This window comes from Nicotiana tabacum, chromosome 11 (genome assembly GCF_000715075.1).
Source record: "Nicotiana tabacum cultivar K326 chromosome 11, ASM71507v2, whole genome shotgun sequence".
NCBI classification, from domain to species: Eukaryota; Viridiplantae; Streptophyta; class Magnoliopsida; order Solanales; family Solanaceae; genus Nicotiana; species Nicotiana tabacum.
Genome location: NC_134090.1, coordinates 178,418,501 through 178,435,260, shown reverse-complemented (window position 1 = coordinate 178,435,260; position 16,760 = coordinate 178,418,501). Strand labels below are relative to the sequence as shown.

General features: G+C 37.3%; 1 protein-coding gene across 3 annotated transcripts in view; it reads right to left on the bottom strand.

Annotated features, from left to right (window-relative positions):
• The window catches only part of LOC107797609 (DNA repair protein RAD50-like), a 27,316-nt gene extending 10,556 nt beyond the window's left edge, over positions 1 to 16,760 (bottom strand). For 2 of the 3 annotated variants that reach the window (XM_075225800.1, XM_075225801.1), the window contains exons 1-11: positions 16,400 to 16,760; positions 15,244 to 15,330; positions 14,849 to 15,016; positions 5,205 to 5,380; positions 3,789 to 3,903; positions 2,542 to 2,770; positions 2,157 to 2,335; positions 1,887 to 2,057; positions 607 to 711; positions 421 to 528; positions 131 to 342 (exon numbers count right to left, since the gene is read on the bottom strand). In XM_075225800.1, coding sequence (XP_075081901.1) covers positions 131 to 342; positions 421 to 528; positions 607 to 711; positions 1,887 to 2,057; positions 2,157 to 2,335; positions 2,542 to 2,770; positions 3,789 to 3,903; positions 5,205 to 5,380; positions 14,849 to 15,016; positions 15,244 to 15,330; positions 16,400 to 16,522 — 1,673 coding nt within the window. In that variant the 5' untranslated portion in view covers positions 16,523 to 16,760. The remainder of the gene's footprint in view (positions 1 to 130; positions 343 to 420; positions 529 to 606; positions 712 to 1,886; positions 2,058 to 2,156; positions 2,336 to 2,541; positions 2,771 to 3,788; positions 3,904 to 5,204; positions 5,381 to 14,848; positions 15,017 to 15,243; positions 15,331 to 16,399) is intronic. The other variant, XR_012696880.1, reaches the window with a different exon arrangement.

Below are 16,760 nucleotides of genomic sequence, written 5' to 3'. Positions count from 1 at the left end.
TAGCTATAATAAACACAACAAAAATGTGGCGCAACACTACAAAAAGGAAAAATGACTTACGTCTTTTTCTGTTTCTACTTTAGCCCTAATTAATTGTGGATGAAACACTATGAAGTGAAAAGTGACTTACAGCTTTTTATGTTTCTTCTTGAGAGTTTCCAGCTCTGCCTTCTTAAGAGAGAGCTTAATTCTATCCTCAGACTCATTGGCCATACGATCTTTTTCAGCATGAAGATCTTTAAGTTTTTGGTCTATGGTGAACATCTCAGTCTGCTTTTGCCTTATGTTTGAGTCAAATTCTCTTTCTGCAAGCTGCTTAGACTTTCTCTCGCATTCAATTTGCTGAAAGAACAAAGATGCGTTAGCCACATAACTAATGTTCATCAAAAAGAGTTGAAATATTAAGCAGAGACATCAAACCATTTTTTTCTCTCTCTCATCAAGATGAGCCATATTAACATTAGAAATCTCACGTTCAAACTCATTCCGCTCATTTTCCTTCTCTTCAATACGCTTCAAAATGCCATTCTGCAGTGATGGAACCAAGAAAATGTGTAAAAATGCCACATCATTAGCATACCAGCAATGTTACCCATAAGAATAAACCTTAATATCTGCTCTAGCCACTTTTTGCGCCTCCTTTTCATTCCAGAGGTTATTTGCAATTTCGTATTGATGCCACGCAGCTGCAATTTCTGCCTCATTTGTTTCCTAAAACAACGTTACTCGAAGTGAAAGTTAGCTTCTTCATATGATGTCAGAAAAGTTTAGATGAAGCAAAGTATGAGCGAGTATGACAGATGTCAGGTTATGCTTTTCTATGTTTCAGAGAAAGCAATTACAAAGTTGAGAACATGAAGCACCTAATTTTACAGTTAAACACTGATATCTATGTCTCACGATATCCATTTTATCAGATACATAAAGTAGTCAAGAGAATCTGCGGCAGCAGATATAGAGAAGTCAACTAGACTAAGTAGCTGGACATGGCATAGGGATCCAACAATCCAACTGGCATCCCATTGTGGATCTAACGGTCCAAATTAAAGTGGGTTTTCCAAAATACACGCTGCTGTTTGAGACAGAAAAACAGAAGTTGACTGGTAATCACAAACCTAAGAACATTGAGAGTAAAGGTCCCAAGAAAAGAATCAGAACTAACAAAATGAGAAGCAAGAGAAGAGAAAAACTGTTTGCCCTGATGGTCAAACTTAATATAAAAGAGCTCCAGCTCCTTATACAGGAGTTTACTACTTTAATAAGGTATATTACCTTATCTACAAGGATCCTGTTTAATACGAGTATTTTAGATATCCTACACACATAGGTATAATGAATCTGGACATAATCTCGCCGAGCAAATAGGTTAAAGACTCGAGTTTTCCACTTAGATGCTTGATTCTCATAACTAACAGTACCTCGGTAAATTAGTATGCTTACTGACTATCTGAACAACCAAAGCAAGGGAATACAAGTTCAGAATGGATTTTCTCATGAATGATGTGACAATCAATCTTGACATGTTTGCCCCTTTCCTGGAATGCAGGTTGGACGCAAGATAAATCTAATAATAGACCAAATGATGACTATTTTAAGTTTAAAGCGAAAATTAATGACAAACAAGATGAATTCAATAAATACCTCCAAACCTGAACTTCATTTCAAGGAAGACTTGATATTCAAACAGCAGCAAGACTTACACACTTAAAGACACAATTATATGCCATTGGATAGAAACATGAATAACATAAATGAAACAAAAAGAGAAGGGCATTCAAGCCTCGCAACATAGCTGAATCAAAGTAAAATTAATCTTAAACGGACAAGTTAAAACAACATAGCATGTCTAAATATATGTATATAGGCTGGTACAGTGAAAGAACCACCTTTTTATCTTGTAAATCCTTATCAAGATGTGCTAATCGTAGGTTTATACGATTCATTAAATTCAATGTGACATCATCACTGAGCGGCCCACTTGGAACAGCACCTAAGTTATGTCTGCCAAAAAGCTTCCTGATAATGACGTCTCTTTCATTCTTTAACACCGCAAGAGCCTAAGACACAAAAATCAAAAAGAAAGTGAACCTTAAGAAAGGGAAGCAAGATGCGAGAACTTTAAGAAATCAACCAGCACATAGGCCGAAGGAAATTACTTCAGCCTCAGCTTGAAGCTTGCTGATCTCCACGATATAGTCTGTCATGGACTGCTTAAGAAGGGAACTCTTTGTCTCTGAGTCATTCATTTCCCTCTCCAACTTGCTAATTTTCAATTCCAGAAGCGCTATCCTTTCATCAAACTTTGTTTTCCATTCACTCAGCTCTTCATCAGTGTCTAGCAATTCAAAAGTGAAAATATTTGAAGATATCAATTTTTACAAAAAGTACTTCAGCGAATAAACATGCACACATACACAAAATAAGAATTTACTTAAGGATATTAACAACATGAATTATGTTCAGCTTGATGTCTAATATGATTTGTGCATCACTTCTGTGCCGAAAGAATAAATATATATCAGTATATTCCTTTTAGTAAACCTTCATTCTCCTCTGCCAGTGCTGCATACTGTTTTTCCTGTTCATTGAACAATGTTTTCCTTTCAGCAGTTTTGGTGGCTATCTCTCGCTGCAATTGATGAAGGTCCTTTAAAGTTGCTTCAGTATGGTGGATCTTACTCTCTAGAGTCCGAATCTCTTTTTCAAGCTCCTCCATCTGACTTTTCAGTGACTCGGTTTTCTCTTTATCTTGGGCAATGCTTTCCCGCAGCTAGATTAAAAGACAAGATCAAATTACTATCGTTTTATAATGTACCATTCGTTTAACTAGTGCAGTCCTCAACCAAAGTCAAAAACAGTATTGATATCAGAATTACAGGTTCACATTGCTCTATGGTTAGAGAACAACTATGATCAAAACAACATGGTATTAATATCTGGAAGATCACAGAAAAAATAAGTGTGTATGTACATTTAGAAGCAACAACAAATCTCAAAACCTAGATTAAGCATTAAAGAGAACTTCAGTCAAAAGCTTTTACGCTGGCTCTCTACAATCCTTCTTGTTTCTAGTTGCATTAGCTCAAAAGTTTTCACATATTCACACATACAGGAACAACGATCCCTTGGGTTAATAAGAAGAAGAATCTATCTGCTCACAGCAGAGTAAGAGGGGGAACAGGGAACAGGCCCACTTGCCACGAGGTGAAAGACAGAAGCAAAGTTTTGACATTACAAGCAGATCATTCAAAAAAAAATGACATAACAAGCAGAGGTATTTCTGTTCATTGGAAATATTTTTATGGAGTGGACAGCAGTATCAATATATGACAGAGGAGTCATGAAGATGGTGGTACTTATTAACAGGCCTTCAACAAAAGATCTGCCAAATGGCATTTCCAGAAGTGGGGACTGATCTCGATAACTTATCAAACATGCTCAAAAATATCCACAATGAATTCCTCTTGGTTTCAAGAATAGGAAATTTCTCTTGAAATTCTTCTTGGTAGGAAATTTATCTTTTTTTAATTACAAAATGGGGTAAATTTCTCTTCGTTTTGCTAAATTATCGAGCCTAAAGCAAGGCATTCAAATTATAGTTCCTCCATTTTCAAGCAACAGGATCTAACATCATAAATGAATGAGTAATATGTAACATCAACAAGCATAAGTTTTATCGAAAAAACTGATTTAAGTGATAGCTTCTAGAAGTTTGGACAACTGCCTGAGTGGATAAAAAGGAGAAGAGAGGGAAAAAACACATATTTCAATAGAGGTCACTTCAGAACCTTGTAAGCAGCATCTTTCAATGTCTGAAGATTCTCCAGTTTCAGCTTATATGTCTTTATTTCTTGAGCTTGATCCTTGTGAAGCTTTTTAATAACCTCCAACGCCTTTGTGTATCTAAACAGTAAAAATAAAGTAGAATTTAACTTACAGAAGGAAAAATGTAAGTTACGGTGCCCATTAGCTCGATATCCCAAGGACTAAACAACTCTGAATATTGAGTAATCAACTTTTTAGCATTTGGTTAGAACCAAACAAATATAAACCAAGCAAGAAAAATTGAAAAAAGAAATGCAAGAAGAACTTTGTCCCTACTCCCTTGTACCAGAAAACCCATATTCCCTATGTAAAGCCAGCTTAACCACTGCACATCAGAAATTGCCATTGCATGGAAATCACCTACCTATTTACACCATAATTTTTCTCAAAAGACCTCTTAACACACAGAGAGATGCAGTTATATCTTGACAGACTTGAGCATCACAATCAGACAGCATCTCAACTCTCAAGAAACAACGACAATTTGGGGCAGATGCTCAATGACGTATGTGCTTAAAGATAAAAATGGGTTGTTCCATTATAGGATGACCGATGATGAACTAAGTTTTGAATCAGCAGCAAGAAAGACGCGTTTATTTTATTTATTTATTTTTTATAACCATAAAAGCAAAATGATTCCGAGATAATCATTCTACCTACTCATTAAGCACCGAACTTAGTGAAAAGCTTACTCCAGATGTCATGATTCATTGATTCTGGTATCGAGCTCAAAATCTCATACTAATTTCAAATCCTGATGATGATGCTCAATAAGTGGTTAACAAATACCCTTCTTTTGTAGAGACCAAGCTAGTAAGTTTTGACAGCACTGAGACATGCATGAGTCCAGGTAAACCCGCTAAACCTTAGATATCCTAACTTGAGAACTGTGGACCAAGAATGCAGCTTAAGTAGTGTCAAATTCGGGAATCCAAAAGAATCCTACCCAGAGAATTCTAAGCATTGGTATCTCCAGCAACTTGCGGAAATTCATACAGATGAACATGGATTAGATTCAAACAGCATTAAACGGGGGAAACTGAAGATTCTATTCCAGATTTTGTGCATCTTTTGCGTAAAGAGAGTGTACTAACTGGTGCATCTATGATTCTTGCCCCTTTGATACTTTTTCTCCGTTAAAAGTTTACTGATGAATCATAACAACATGGAGTAAATGCAAATAGAAAAAGTTAGAAAGGCTGAGGCAGGGACTAGTCTTCTTTTCAATGTTCTTGACCGAGTAAAATGATGATAGGCTAGAATTTCATGCCTATTCAAGAAAGAATATAACTACACCGGATGATACAGAAGAATACATCTTTCCAACACCAACTCTGTTGATAATCAATGAAATATCCACTATTGAAAACATGAATTACCTAGTAGCGGAGAAAATATCATCAAACTTCTTTTTCAGCGTAGAAGGATCTTGCAATGGCCAGTTTGCCTCATCTTGGTGAACAAAAATCACATTTTCAAGAATGGCCTTTGAGACACCCATGAGAGCAGGAATTTCTCGGTCCATATCGGCACATCTATAGCTTAGGCAAACTTTCTGCAAGCAAATAAGCTAAGAATTCAGGAAAGAAACTTTTTCCCTGCCAAACCATTGCTCGAATAGAAGTCTAAGCTTCTCCTATCACCCTAAGCAAATCCAAGAGCTTTTTTTTATCAGTAAGCAAAATCCTAAGAGCTATAGTTGGATATGATGCAGTATGCTTCAAACCGGAAATGACAAACAATATCAGAGGACAAATATAAGAGGAGAGGGAAGCAAAGGAGAAAATTTAATCTGGCTCACATATTTTCTTTTTTCATAGATTGTACAAAAATACAAATTACAATTGCCCCTATGAGAACGGTTATATAATGAATGTAGACATAATCTTATGTAATATACGTAGCTAGCATAATTATAGGGATTCACAACAAATTTATAGGATTTCCTTTTTGATTCTTTCCATAGTTAAAGCTCTATGTACTTGTATATATACTTGTTACTTCTTGAATACAAAACAAGAGAGATTTCTCTATTGTCTTTGTACTTTACATGGTATCAGAGCAGGTCTACTGCTCGCCGGAGTTGAGTCAAATCCGTTGCCGGAAATTCCTTGGCCGGAAGCTAATATGAGGTCTTTTTGACATTTCCAGTTGACTTGTGGTGGTTCTCTGATCATAGAACCACATTTTGGCAAAGAACAACCTCAGACCCAGTGTTATCAAAGACGAAAAGCGCAAAAAAGCTCTAAGGCCTGTTGGGGCTATAAGCGCAAAGCGTAAAAAAAGCTTGAGCTTTAATGAAAAAAGACCGGAGAAAAAGTAAAAACATGTATATATAGTCCAAGACCAATAATTATAAGCATGAATAACAAATATATGGACAAAAAAATTGAAAAAAAGTTATGAAAAAGTGAAATATCAATTGTTAAGTATTGCCTTTCGGGATTACACTCATTGGCAAGGAAAAGTATACTTTAGAGCCTTGATGCAACACTGAAGCGTCCACAAAGCGACGCGAAGCGCTCAACATGTTTTGAGCCTCGCTTTAGGGCTTAAGCGCGCTTTAAGCACGCCTTTGACAACACTGCTCAGACCAAATCTTATTCTCACTTTGTTTGGTCAGGTTTGAGTTTGGTTTATTGGTTATTCGATTTCTTTAATTCTGTGGTATTTTTCTTGGAGGTTGCCTGTGTGAGAAGCTTGCATCTTTATTTTTGACTCACTGTGGTGATCGATTAGTGACTTGATATTGTCTGTTGGGTCTTTCCTTATCAGAAATTGAGTTGGGGACAAATTCGTTTGGTTCTCTAATTTGGTTGAGTGGATTATTAAAGTTGAATCATGTTCAATAGATTGTTGATTTCATATCTACCGGGATCTGTTTGAGTATCTTTTAGCTTCGGGGACCTCTGTTAGTTTAATCAGTTTGTTATTGAAAGGAAAAAATGATGGTAAAGAATAATAATGCAACAACTCCTAGTCCAACAATCTTGGTTTCAGATGAGTTTCTAAAATTCCTTCAATATCATAAATCAGTTAAGGAATCTTCTTCAGTTACTGTCTTTGTTGGGTTAGATAAAACATGTCTTATCACCTCTTCCAATAAATAAGTGATCGATTCTGGTGCTACAAATCACATGACAGGTAATCCAGATATTTTTTCTAGCTTTCGCTCACATAAAGCACCCTATCCGGTTACTGTAGCTGATGGATCAACTTGTGGCAGTGTTGTATCTGAGAATGTTAAACCAACTTCCTCTATTACCCTGTCATCTGTATTAAGTCTACCAAACTTGGCCTTTAACTTGATTTCTGTTAGTAAAATTACCAAAGACCTTAACTGTTGTGTTGCATTCTTTCCCGATCATTGTTTGTTTTTAGATCTTAAGACGATGCAGGTTATTGGTAAAGGATATATATCTAGTGATCTCTACATTCTTGATAAATGGGAGCCACAGTCTGTTGCATGCTCTAGTATCGTGTCTCCTTTTGAAGCACGTTGTCGACTTGGACATCCCTCTTTGCCTTTATTAAAGAAGCTCTGTCCTCAGTTTCAGAATATTTCATCATTGGATTGTGAGTCATGTCGATTTGCAAAACACCATCGCATCTCGTTAAGTCCAAGGGTTAATAAGCGAGCTGAGTCAGCTTTTAAGTTGGTCCATTCTGATGTTTGGGGACCATGTCCGGTTGTTTCTAAAACTGGGCATAAGTATTTTGTCACTTTTATAGATGATTTTTCTCGAATGACTTGGATTTACTTTATGAAGAGCCGCTCTGAAGTGTATACTCATTTTTCTGTCTTTTGTGCTGAAGTCAAAACTCAATTCAATGTTTCAGTACGTACTCTAAGGAGTGATAACGCTAAAGAATACATGTCAGAGTTATTTCAGTTCTACATGAGACAACATGGTATATTACATCAGTCTTCATGTGTTGATACACCCTCTCAAAATGGAGTTGCTGAGAGAAAGAATAGGCATCTACTTGAGACAGCCCGAGCACTTTTGTTCCAAATGAAGGTTCCTAAACAGTTCTGGGCTGATGCGGTTTCTACGGCTTGTTTTCTGGTTAATAGCATGCCATCTGATGTACTCGATGGTAACGTGCCTTATTGTGTTCTTTTTCCGAACAAGTCATTATTTCTGGTGGAACCTAAGGTGTTTGGAAGCACATGTTATGTTCGAGATATTCCACCATCTCTTACCAAGTTGGATCCCAAGGCTGTGAAGTGTGTTTTCCTGGGCTATTCTCGCCTTCAGAAGAGGTATCGATGTTACTCTACTAAGCTTGGCAAATATTTAATGTCAACTGCTGTGGTATTTTCAGAGACTACACCATTCTTCTATGCAACTCCCATTTCTACAAGCTAGGAGGAGGAAGATGAGTGGCTAGTATATCAGGTTACCCGTACTTTAATAGAACAATCAGATGATACTCTTTGATCTCCCAGTTCTTCTATTGAGCACCAATCGACTATTATGCCTTCAGTATCTGCTCCCGCAAGACCTCCAATTGTTCAAGTATATTCACGGAGGCGAGAGACAAATGATACATGTCCCGCACCAGTTCCTGCATCATCTGATTCTCCTTTGCCTGATCCTCTAGATAACCTTGATCTTCCTATTGATCTTCGCAAAGGTACACGTACTTGCAAATCGACATATTCTGTTGCTAACTTTGTTTCCTATGACCACTTATCCTCTACGTCTAGATCTATGATTGCTTCTCTAGATTCCATCTTCATACCCAAAACAGTGAAGGAGGCTTTGAATCATCCCGGATGGTCTGATGCAATGCTTGAGGAAATACATGCTTTAGAGGATAACCACATGGGATTTGGTAGATTTACCAAAGGGAAAGAAACCAATGGGATGCAAGTGGGTCTTTACCGTTAAAGTTAATCCAGATGGTTCTGTGGCAAGACTTAAGGCCAAACTTGTGGCGAAAGGGTATGCTCAGACTTATGGGGTGGATTATTCTGACACCTTCTCCCCGGTTGCCAAACTCACTTCTGTCCACTTATTTATTTCTCTAGTTGCGTCCGAGAATTGGCTTTTACATCAGTTGGATATCAAGAATGTGTTCCTTCATGGTGATCTTCAAGAGGAAGTGTATATGGAGCAACCACCCGCTTTTGTCGCTCAGGGGGGTATGGGAAAGTCTGTCATTTGAAAAAGTCCTTGTATGGCTTGAAGCAGAGTCCGCGAGCTTGGTTTGGCAAGTTCAGTGAGGTAGTTCAGGAGTTTGGGTTGAAAATGTGCGATCACAGATTCTTCTATCAGAAATCAGTAGTTGGCACTATTCTCCTTGTTGTATATGTTGATGGTATTGTTATAACAGGAAGTGACTATGCTGGGATTTCTTCCCTCAAGTCTTTTCTGCATATTAGGTTTCATACAAAGGACTTGGGCCAGTTGAAATACTTTTTGGGAGTAGAAGTAAATAGAAGCAAGAAGGAAATTCTTTTGTCTCAGAGAAAGTACATTCTTGACTTGCTTGCAGAAACTGGAAAGTTGGCAGCTAAACCTTGCAGTACTACAATGGTTCCTAATGTGCATCTTATGAAAGATGATGGTGATCCTTTTGATGATCCAGAGAGATACAGGAGGTTAGTTGGGAAATTAACTTCCTTACTGTGACTTGTCCAGATATTGCTTTTGCGGTAAGTGTTGTTAGCCAGTTCATGTCTGCACCACGGTCAAACATTGGGCAGCTTTGGAACAAATTTTGTGTTACTTGAAAGGAGCTCCTGGACTTGGCATATTATATAGCAATCACAATCATACTCGTATTGAGTGTTTTGCAGATGCTGACTGGATTGGATCGAAAATTGATAGAAGATCTACTACAGGTTATTGTGTCTTTGTTGGAGGAAACTTGGTATCATGGAGGAGTAAGAAGCAAAGTGTTGTATCTCGATCTAGTGCAGAATCTGAGTATAGAGCTATGTCACAGTCTACATGTGAGATTATGTGGATACATCATTTGTTGACTGAAATTGGGTTAGAGCATCCAATACCAGCAAAACTCTGGTGTGACAATCAAGTTGCCCTCCATATTGCGTCAAATCCGGTGTATCATGAAAGAACTAAGCATATTGAGGTTGACTGCCATTTTATTTGTAAGAAGATTCAGGAGAACTTGATCTCCACTGGCTACGTGAAGACAGGAGAGCAACCGACTGATTTGTTCACAAAGGCGTTGAATGGAATTTGAGTTGATTACCTTTGTAACAAGCTATGCATGATCAATATCTATGCTCCAGCTTGAGGGGGAGTGTTAGATAATGAATATAGACATAATCTGAATGTAGACATAATCTTATATAATATACATAGCTAGCATAATTATAGGGATTCACAACAAATTTATAGGATTTCTTTTTGATTCTTTCCATAGTTAAGGCTCTATGTACTTGTATATATAGTTGTTACTTCTTGAATACAAAACAAGAGAGATTTCTCCATTGTCTCTGTACTATATATGGTATCAGAGCAGGTCTACTGCTCGTCGAAGTTGAGTCGAATCCGCTGCCGGAAATTCCTTGGCCGGAAGCTAATCTGAGGTCTTTTTGACATTTCCAGTTGACTTGTGGTGGTTCTCTGATCATAGAACCACATTTTGGCAAAGAACCTTATACCACATCTTATTCTCACTTTGTTTGGTCGGGTTTGAGTTTGGTTTATTGGTTATTCGATTTCTTTAATTCTGTGGTATTTTTCTTGGAGGCTGCCTGTGTGAGCTTGCATCTTTATTTTTTATTCACTGTGGTGATCGATTAGTGACTTGATATTGTCTGTTGGGTCTTTCCTTATCAGAAATTGAGTTGGGGACAAATTCGTTTGGTTCTCTGATTTGGTTGAGTGGATTATTAAAGTTGAATCATGTTCAATAGATTGTTGGTTTCGTATCTACTAGGATCTGTTTGAGTATCTTTTAGCTTCGGGGACCTCTGTTAGTTTAATCAGTTTGTTATTGAAAGGAAAAAATGATGGTAAAGAATAATAATGCAACAACTCCTAGTCCAACAATCTTGGTTTCGGATAAGTTTCTAAAATTCCTTCAATATCATAAATCAGATAAGGAATCTTCTTCAGTTACTGCCTTTGTTGGGTTAGATAAAACATGTCTTATCACCTCTTCCAATAAATGGGTGATCGATTCTGGTGCTACAAATCACATGACAGGTAATCCAAATATTTTTTCTAGCTTTCGCTCACATAAAGCACCCTATCTGGTTACTGTAGCTGATGGATCAACTTGTGGCAGTGTTGGATCTGGGACTGTTAAACCAACTTCCTCTATTACCCTGTCATCTGTATTAAGTCTACCAAACTCGGCCTTTAACTTGATTTTTGTTAGTAAAATTACCAAAGACCTTAATTGTTGTGTTGCATTCTTTCCCGATCATTGTTTGTTTTTAGATCTTAAGACGATGCAGGTTATTGGTAAAGGATATATATCTAGTGATCTCTACATTCTTGATGAATGGGAGTCACGGTATGTTGCATGCTCTAGTATCGTGTCTCCTTTTGAAGCACATTGTCGACTTGGACATCCCTCTTTGCCTTTATTAAAGAAGCTCTGTCCTCAGTTTCAGAATATTTCATCATTGGATTGTGAGTCATGTCGATTCGCATCTCGTTAAGTCTAAAGGTTAATAAGCGAGCTGAGTCAGCTTTTGAGTTGGTCCATTCTAATGTTTGGGGACCATGTCCGGTTGTTTCTAAAACTGGGCATAAGTATTTTGTCACTTTTATAGATGATTTTTCTCGAATGACTTGGATTTACTTTATGAAGAGCCGCTCTGAAGTGTTTACTCATTTTTCTGTCTTTTGTGCTGAAGTCAAAACTCAATTCAATGCTTCAGTACGTACTCTAAGGAGTGATAACGCTAAAAAATACATGTCAGAGTTATTTCAGTTCTACGTGAGACAACATGGTATATTACATCAGTCTTCATATGTTCATACACCCTCTCAAAATGGAGTTGCTGAGAGAAAGAATAGGCATCTACTTGAGACACCCCGAGCACTTTTGTTCCAAATGAAGGTTCCTAAACAGTTCTGGGCTGATGCGGTTTCTACGGCTTGTTTTCTGGTTAATAGCATGCCATCTGATGTACTCGATGGTAACGTGCCTTATTGTGTTCTTTTTCCGAACAAGTCATTATTTCCGGTGGAACCTAAGGTGTTTGGAAGCACATGTTATGTTCGAGATATTCCACCATCTCTTACCAAGTTGGATCCCAAGGCTGTGAAGTGTGTTTTCCTGGGCTATTCTCGCCTTCAGAAGAGGTATCGATGTTACTCTACTAAGCTTGGCAAATATTTAATGTCAACTGCTGTGGTATTTTCAGAGACTACACCATTCTTCTATGCAACTCCCATTTCTACAAGCTATGAGGAGGAAGATGAGTGGCTAGTATATCAGGTTACCCGTACTTTAACAGAACAATCAGATGATACTCTTTGATCTCTCAGTTCTTCTATTGAGCACCAATCGACTATTATGCCTTCAGTACTTGCTCCCGCAAGACCTCCAATTGTTCAAGTATATTCACGGAGGCGAGAGACAAATGATACATGTCCCGCACCAGTTCCTGCATCATCTGATTCTCCTTTGCCTGATCCTCCAGATAACCTTGATCTTCCTATTGCTCTTCGCAAAGGTACACGTACTTGCAAATCGACATATTCTGTTGCTAACTTTGTTTCCTATGACCACTTATCCTCTACGTCTAGATCTATGATTGCTTCTCTAGACTCCATTTCCATACCCAAAACAGTGAAGGAGGCTTTGAATCATCCCGGATGGTCTGATGCAATGCTTGAGGAAATACATGCTTTAGAGGACAACCACACATAGGATTTGGTAGATTTACCAAAGGGAAATAAACCAATGGGATGCAAGTGGGTCTTTACCGTTAAAGTTAATCCAGATGGTTCTGTGGCAAGACTTAAGGTCAGACTTGAGGTGAAAGGGTATGCTCAGACTTATGGGGTGGATTATTCTGACACCTTCTCCCCGGTTGCCAAACTCACTTCTGTCCACTTATTTATTTCTCTAGCTGCGTCCGAGAATTGGCTTTTACATCCGTTGGATATCAAGAATGTGTTCCTTCATGGTGATCTTCAGGAGGAAGTGTATATGGAGCAACCACACGATTTTATCGCTCAGGGGAGTATGGGAAAGTCTGTCATTTGAAGAAGTCCTTGTATGGCTTGAAGCAGAGTCCGCGAGCTTGGTTTGGCAGGTTTAGTGAGGTAGTTCAGGAGTTTGGGTTGAAAATGTGCGATCACAGAGTCTTCTATCGGAAATCAGTAGTTGGCACTATTCTCCTTGTTGTATATGTTGATGATATTGTTATCACAGGAAGTGACTATGCTAGGATTTCTTCCCTCAAGTCTTTTCTGCATACTAGGTTTCATACAAAGGATACTTTTTGGGAGTAGAAGTAAATAGAAGCAAGAAGGGAATTCTTTTGTCTCAGAGAAAGTACATTCTTGACTTGCTTGCAGAAACTGGAAAGTTGGCAGCTAAACATTGCAATACTCCAATGGTTCCTAATGTGCATCTTATGAAAGATGATGGTGATCCTTTTGACGATCCAGAGAGATACAGGAAGTTAGTTGGGAAATTAAACTACCTTACTGTGACTCGTCCAGATATTGCTTTTGCGGTAAGTGTTGTTAGTCCGTTCATGTCTGCACCAACGGTCAAACATTGGGCAGCTTTGGAACAAATTTTGTGTTACTTGAAAGGAGCTCCTGGACTTAGCATATTATATAGCAATCACAATCATACTCGTATTGAGTGTTTTGCAGATGCTGACTGGGCTGGATCGAAAATTGATAGAAGATTTACTACAGGTTATTGTGTCTTTGTTGGAGGAAACTTGGTATCATGGAGGAGTAAGAAGCAAAGTGGTGTATCTCGATCTAGTGCAGAATCCGAGTATAGAGCTATGTCACAGTCTACATGTGAGATTATGTAGATACATCATCTGTTGACTGAAATTGGGTTAGAGCATCCAATACCAGCAAAACGCTGGTGTGACAATCAAGTTGCCCTCCATATTGCGTCAAATCCGGTGTATCATGAAGGAACTAAGCATATTGAGGTTGACTGCCATTTTATTCGTAAGAAGATTCAGGAGAACTTGATCCCCACTGGCTACGTGAAGACAGGAGAGCAACCAGCTGATTTGTTCACAAAGACGTTGAATGGAATTCGAGTTGACTACCTTTGTAACAAGCTGGGCATGATCAATATCTATACTCCAGCTTGAGGGGGAGTGTTAGATAATGAATGTAGACATAATCTTATGTAATATACATAACTAGCATAATTATAGGGATTCATAGCAGATTTATAGGATTTTCTTTTTGATTCTTTCTATAGTTAAGGCTCTATGTACTTGTATATATACTTGCTACTTCTTGAATACAAAACAAGAGAGATTTCTCTATTGTCTCTGTACTTTACAAGAACAAAAAAGGAAAACAAAACAATGATGTACCAATGCCAAGAGAATAAAGATATGCTTGAGAGCTCTATGACTCATTACAACTCCTCCATGTGTGCAAAATTACCCTCACTTCGACCCCAATGTTGACAGGCTCAAGTCCTTCCTTCAACGAATTAAACTGATGAAAAACTTTATAAGATTGTCATTGATTTCACGTACAAATTTAATAGAGCCAACCCTTTGATCAATATTTTGTTTATTATTTATTTTTAGAACATTATTGCTAGCAAATCATGCATTCGATTGTCTTTATTTATCCTCATCACATGTATATATGTGTACCTCAATATTCTTATTTGAGCTATATGAACACAAAGATAACTATCATTGCCGATGAAGGTCAAAATTTACCTATTTGTCAGCCATATAACCTTGCCTAACTCTACTATCCCCTTAGTTCATCTCCAAATCAGATAAAATATCAAAACCAATAAGCCATGGACAAATACAAAAAATGACCAAAAAAAGCAGCAAATAAATTAGTGATACCTCTCCAGTGTGAGGATTGATAGTCTGTAGTACACTCTCAATGGCCTTGTACTCCATCTTTGTTGCCTTTTGAGTTAGCTGAAAAGACCTAATGCAAACCACATCTTTCCCTGCTGCTGTTTTGAACCGCAGCTTTATCTGCCCCTTTGTCTCCGTCTCTCCAGCCACCTTCACCAACACAGGATTCAGGTATTAATAACAACCTTAAATAGCATAATCATAAGATAACTAGAACAAACTATCCGGTTCACGTCAGCTATGGGATTGTTGACTGGTTTTTGGATAAACTGCTACTTTAAACATGAGTTTAAACTTTTGGTTGACAAGTGATATTAGAACTCGGTCATTAAAAAATTTATGTACTCCTTCTCAAGTAAGTCCAAGGAGATGAGCACCTTAGGGTCATGGATGAAGCTATGACCAGAGCGAGCATTTGGTGGCATCTCACCAGTGCAGGCAACCTTCAAGCACTCAATTATAGTCTGCTCACAGCAAGAAAAAATAATTATAAAACGAAACGAATATACAAATTACTCTGCCTACGGAAAACATGTTTTTTGATCAGATGATGGTCATCTTCAACTACTCAACTGGAGTCTACCCAGAGATATCCAAGTTGAAAATCATAGAGAAGTTCTGATAAATGCAAAGGACAATTAAATTGTGGACTTTAGCAAAATAAGGCGCTAATGAAGAAAAAATTAAAATATATACTCAATGCATGAATAAGTAATTACAAGCGCAAACAACAACTAGTTGAACAAAGAATTGAAAACTTTCTTTCTGATTCAAAAATCAAAATATTATAACTAAACCAAATATATAAAGTAGAAAACATGCTTAAATTTTTTAATGATCACATTTCTTACGTAAAATTATAGTTTCTTATAGCTAATCACTAAAAAATTCACCAATAAAGTTTAGTTAACAATTGATACATGTTTTCCAAATATAGCTTGCACTAAAGCGCCTAAGCAAGACAAAGTGCCCAACCTGATCTTCACCTAGCTTCAAACAAACCTTTAACAACGGTAAGTCAACAAACAGAAATACAATAGACTAAGCTATCTGCACTGATACTTTAAAGAATTTTTAAACTAACGGTAATCTTTCCATTTCCTTAAGGTTACCAATTAATGCTAGTAAAAAAAGGGCAAAATACAAAAATGGTCGGTCAACTAAAACTAATTGTGTTCACTATCCGAAAAGTGTATAAAATATGTATATTTTTTTGTATATAATACACATATATACAAAAAAAAAAAAAAAAAAAAAAAAAAAAATCGGCTATTTTTTTTTTGAAGCAGCTAAAAATATATATTTTTATAAAACTTTTTTACACCGGCAACGCATAGAACATTAAAACTTAACTTACACTCAAATAATATTAGAATTAAAATAACAAAAGTAAATTACACGAATGGATCGAGCAACAAATTTATGCAACGATTTAAACCTAATAAACAAACATTTTATGCAGAAATTACACTGACATGAAAAAAATACCAATTCATGTACGTAAATAGAGTGAGTTAAGAGTAGCGATTTTACTGTTTTTCCAGCGCCATTAGGGCCAACGATGAGAGTTAATGGCCTGAAAAAAGTGATGACATTTTTGTTCTCAGGGTCAAAGCTCCGTATGCCTTTTATAAGCATTTTATCTACAGTACTCATCTTTGTTTACTTCCGTAGCTGCGATTTGCAGCCGGAGTTTGGTTCTGTACAATTTTATAGTGGAGATTTTGCTATGCGAGGAAGTTGAAATGAAAATTTTGTTTTGAAAAAGGGAAAAGGAATTTTTTGGTCAGTTGGGGACTTGGGGTATTAATAAAGAGGAAAAAGAGAGGGAGAGAATCAGAGGAAGGGTTTAATAAAACCTGAGACTTTCGCCTTTCTGGTTCATTTTGGTGGT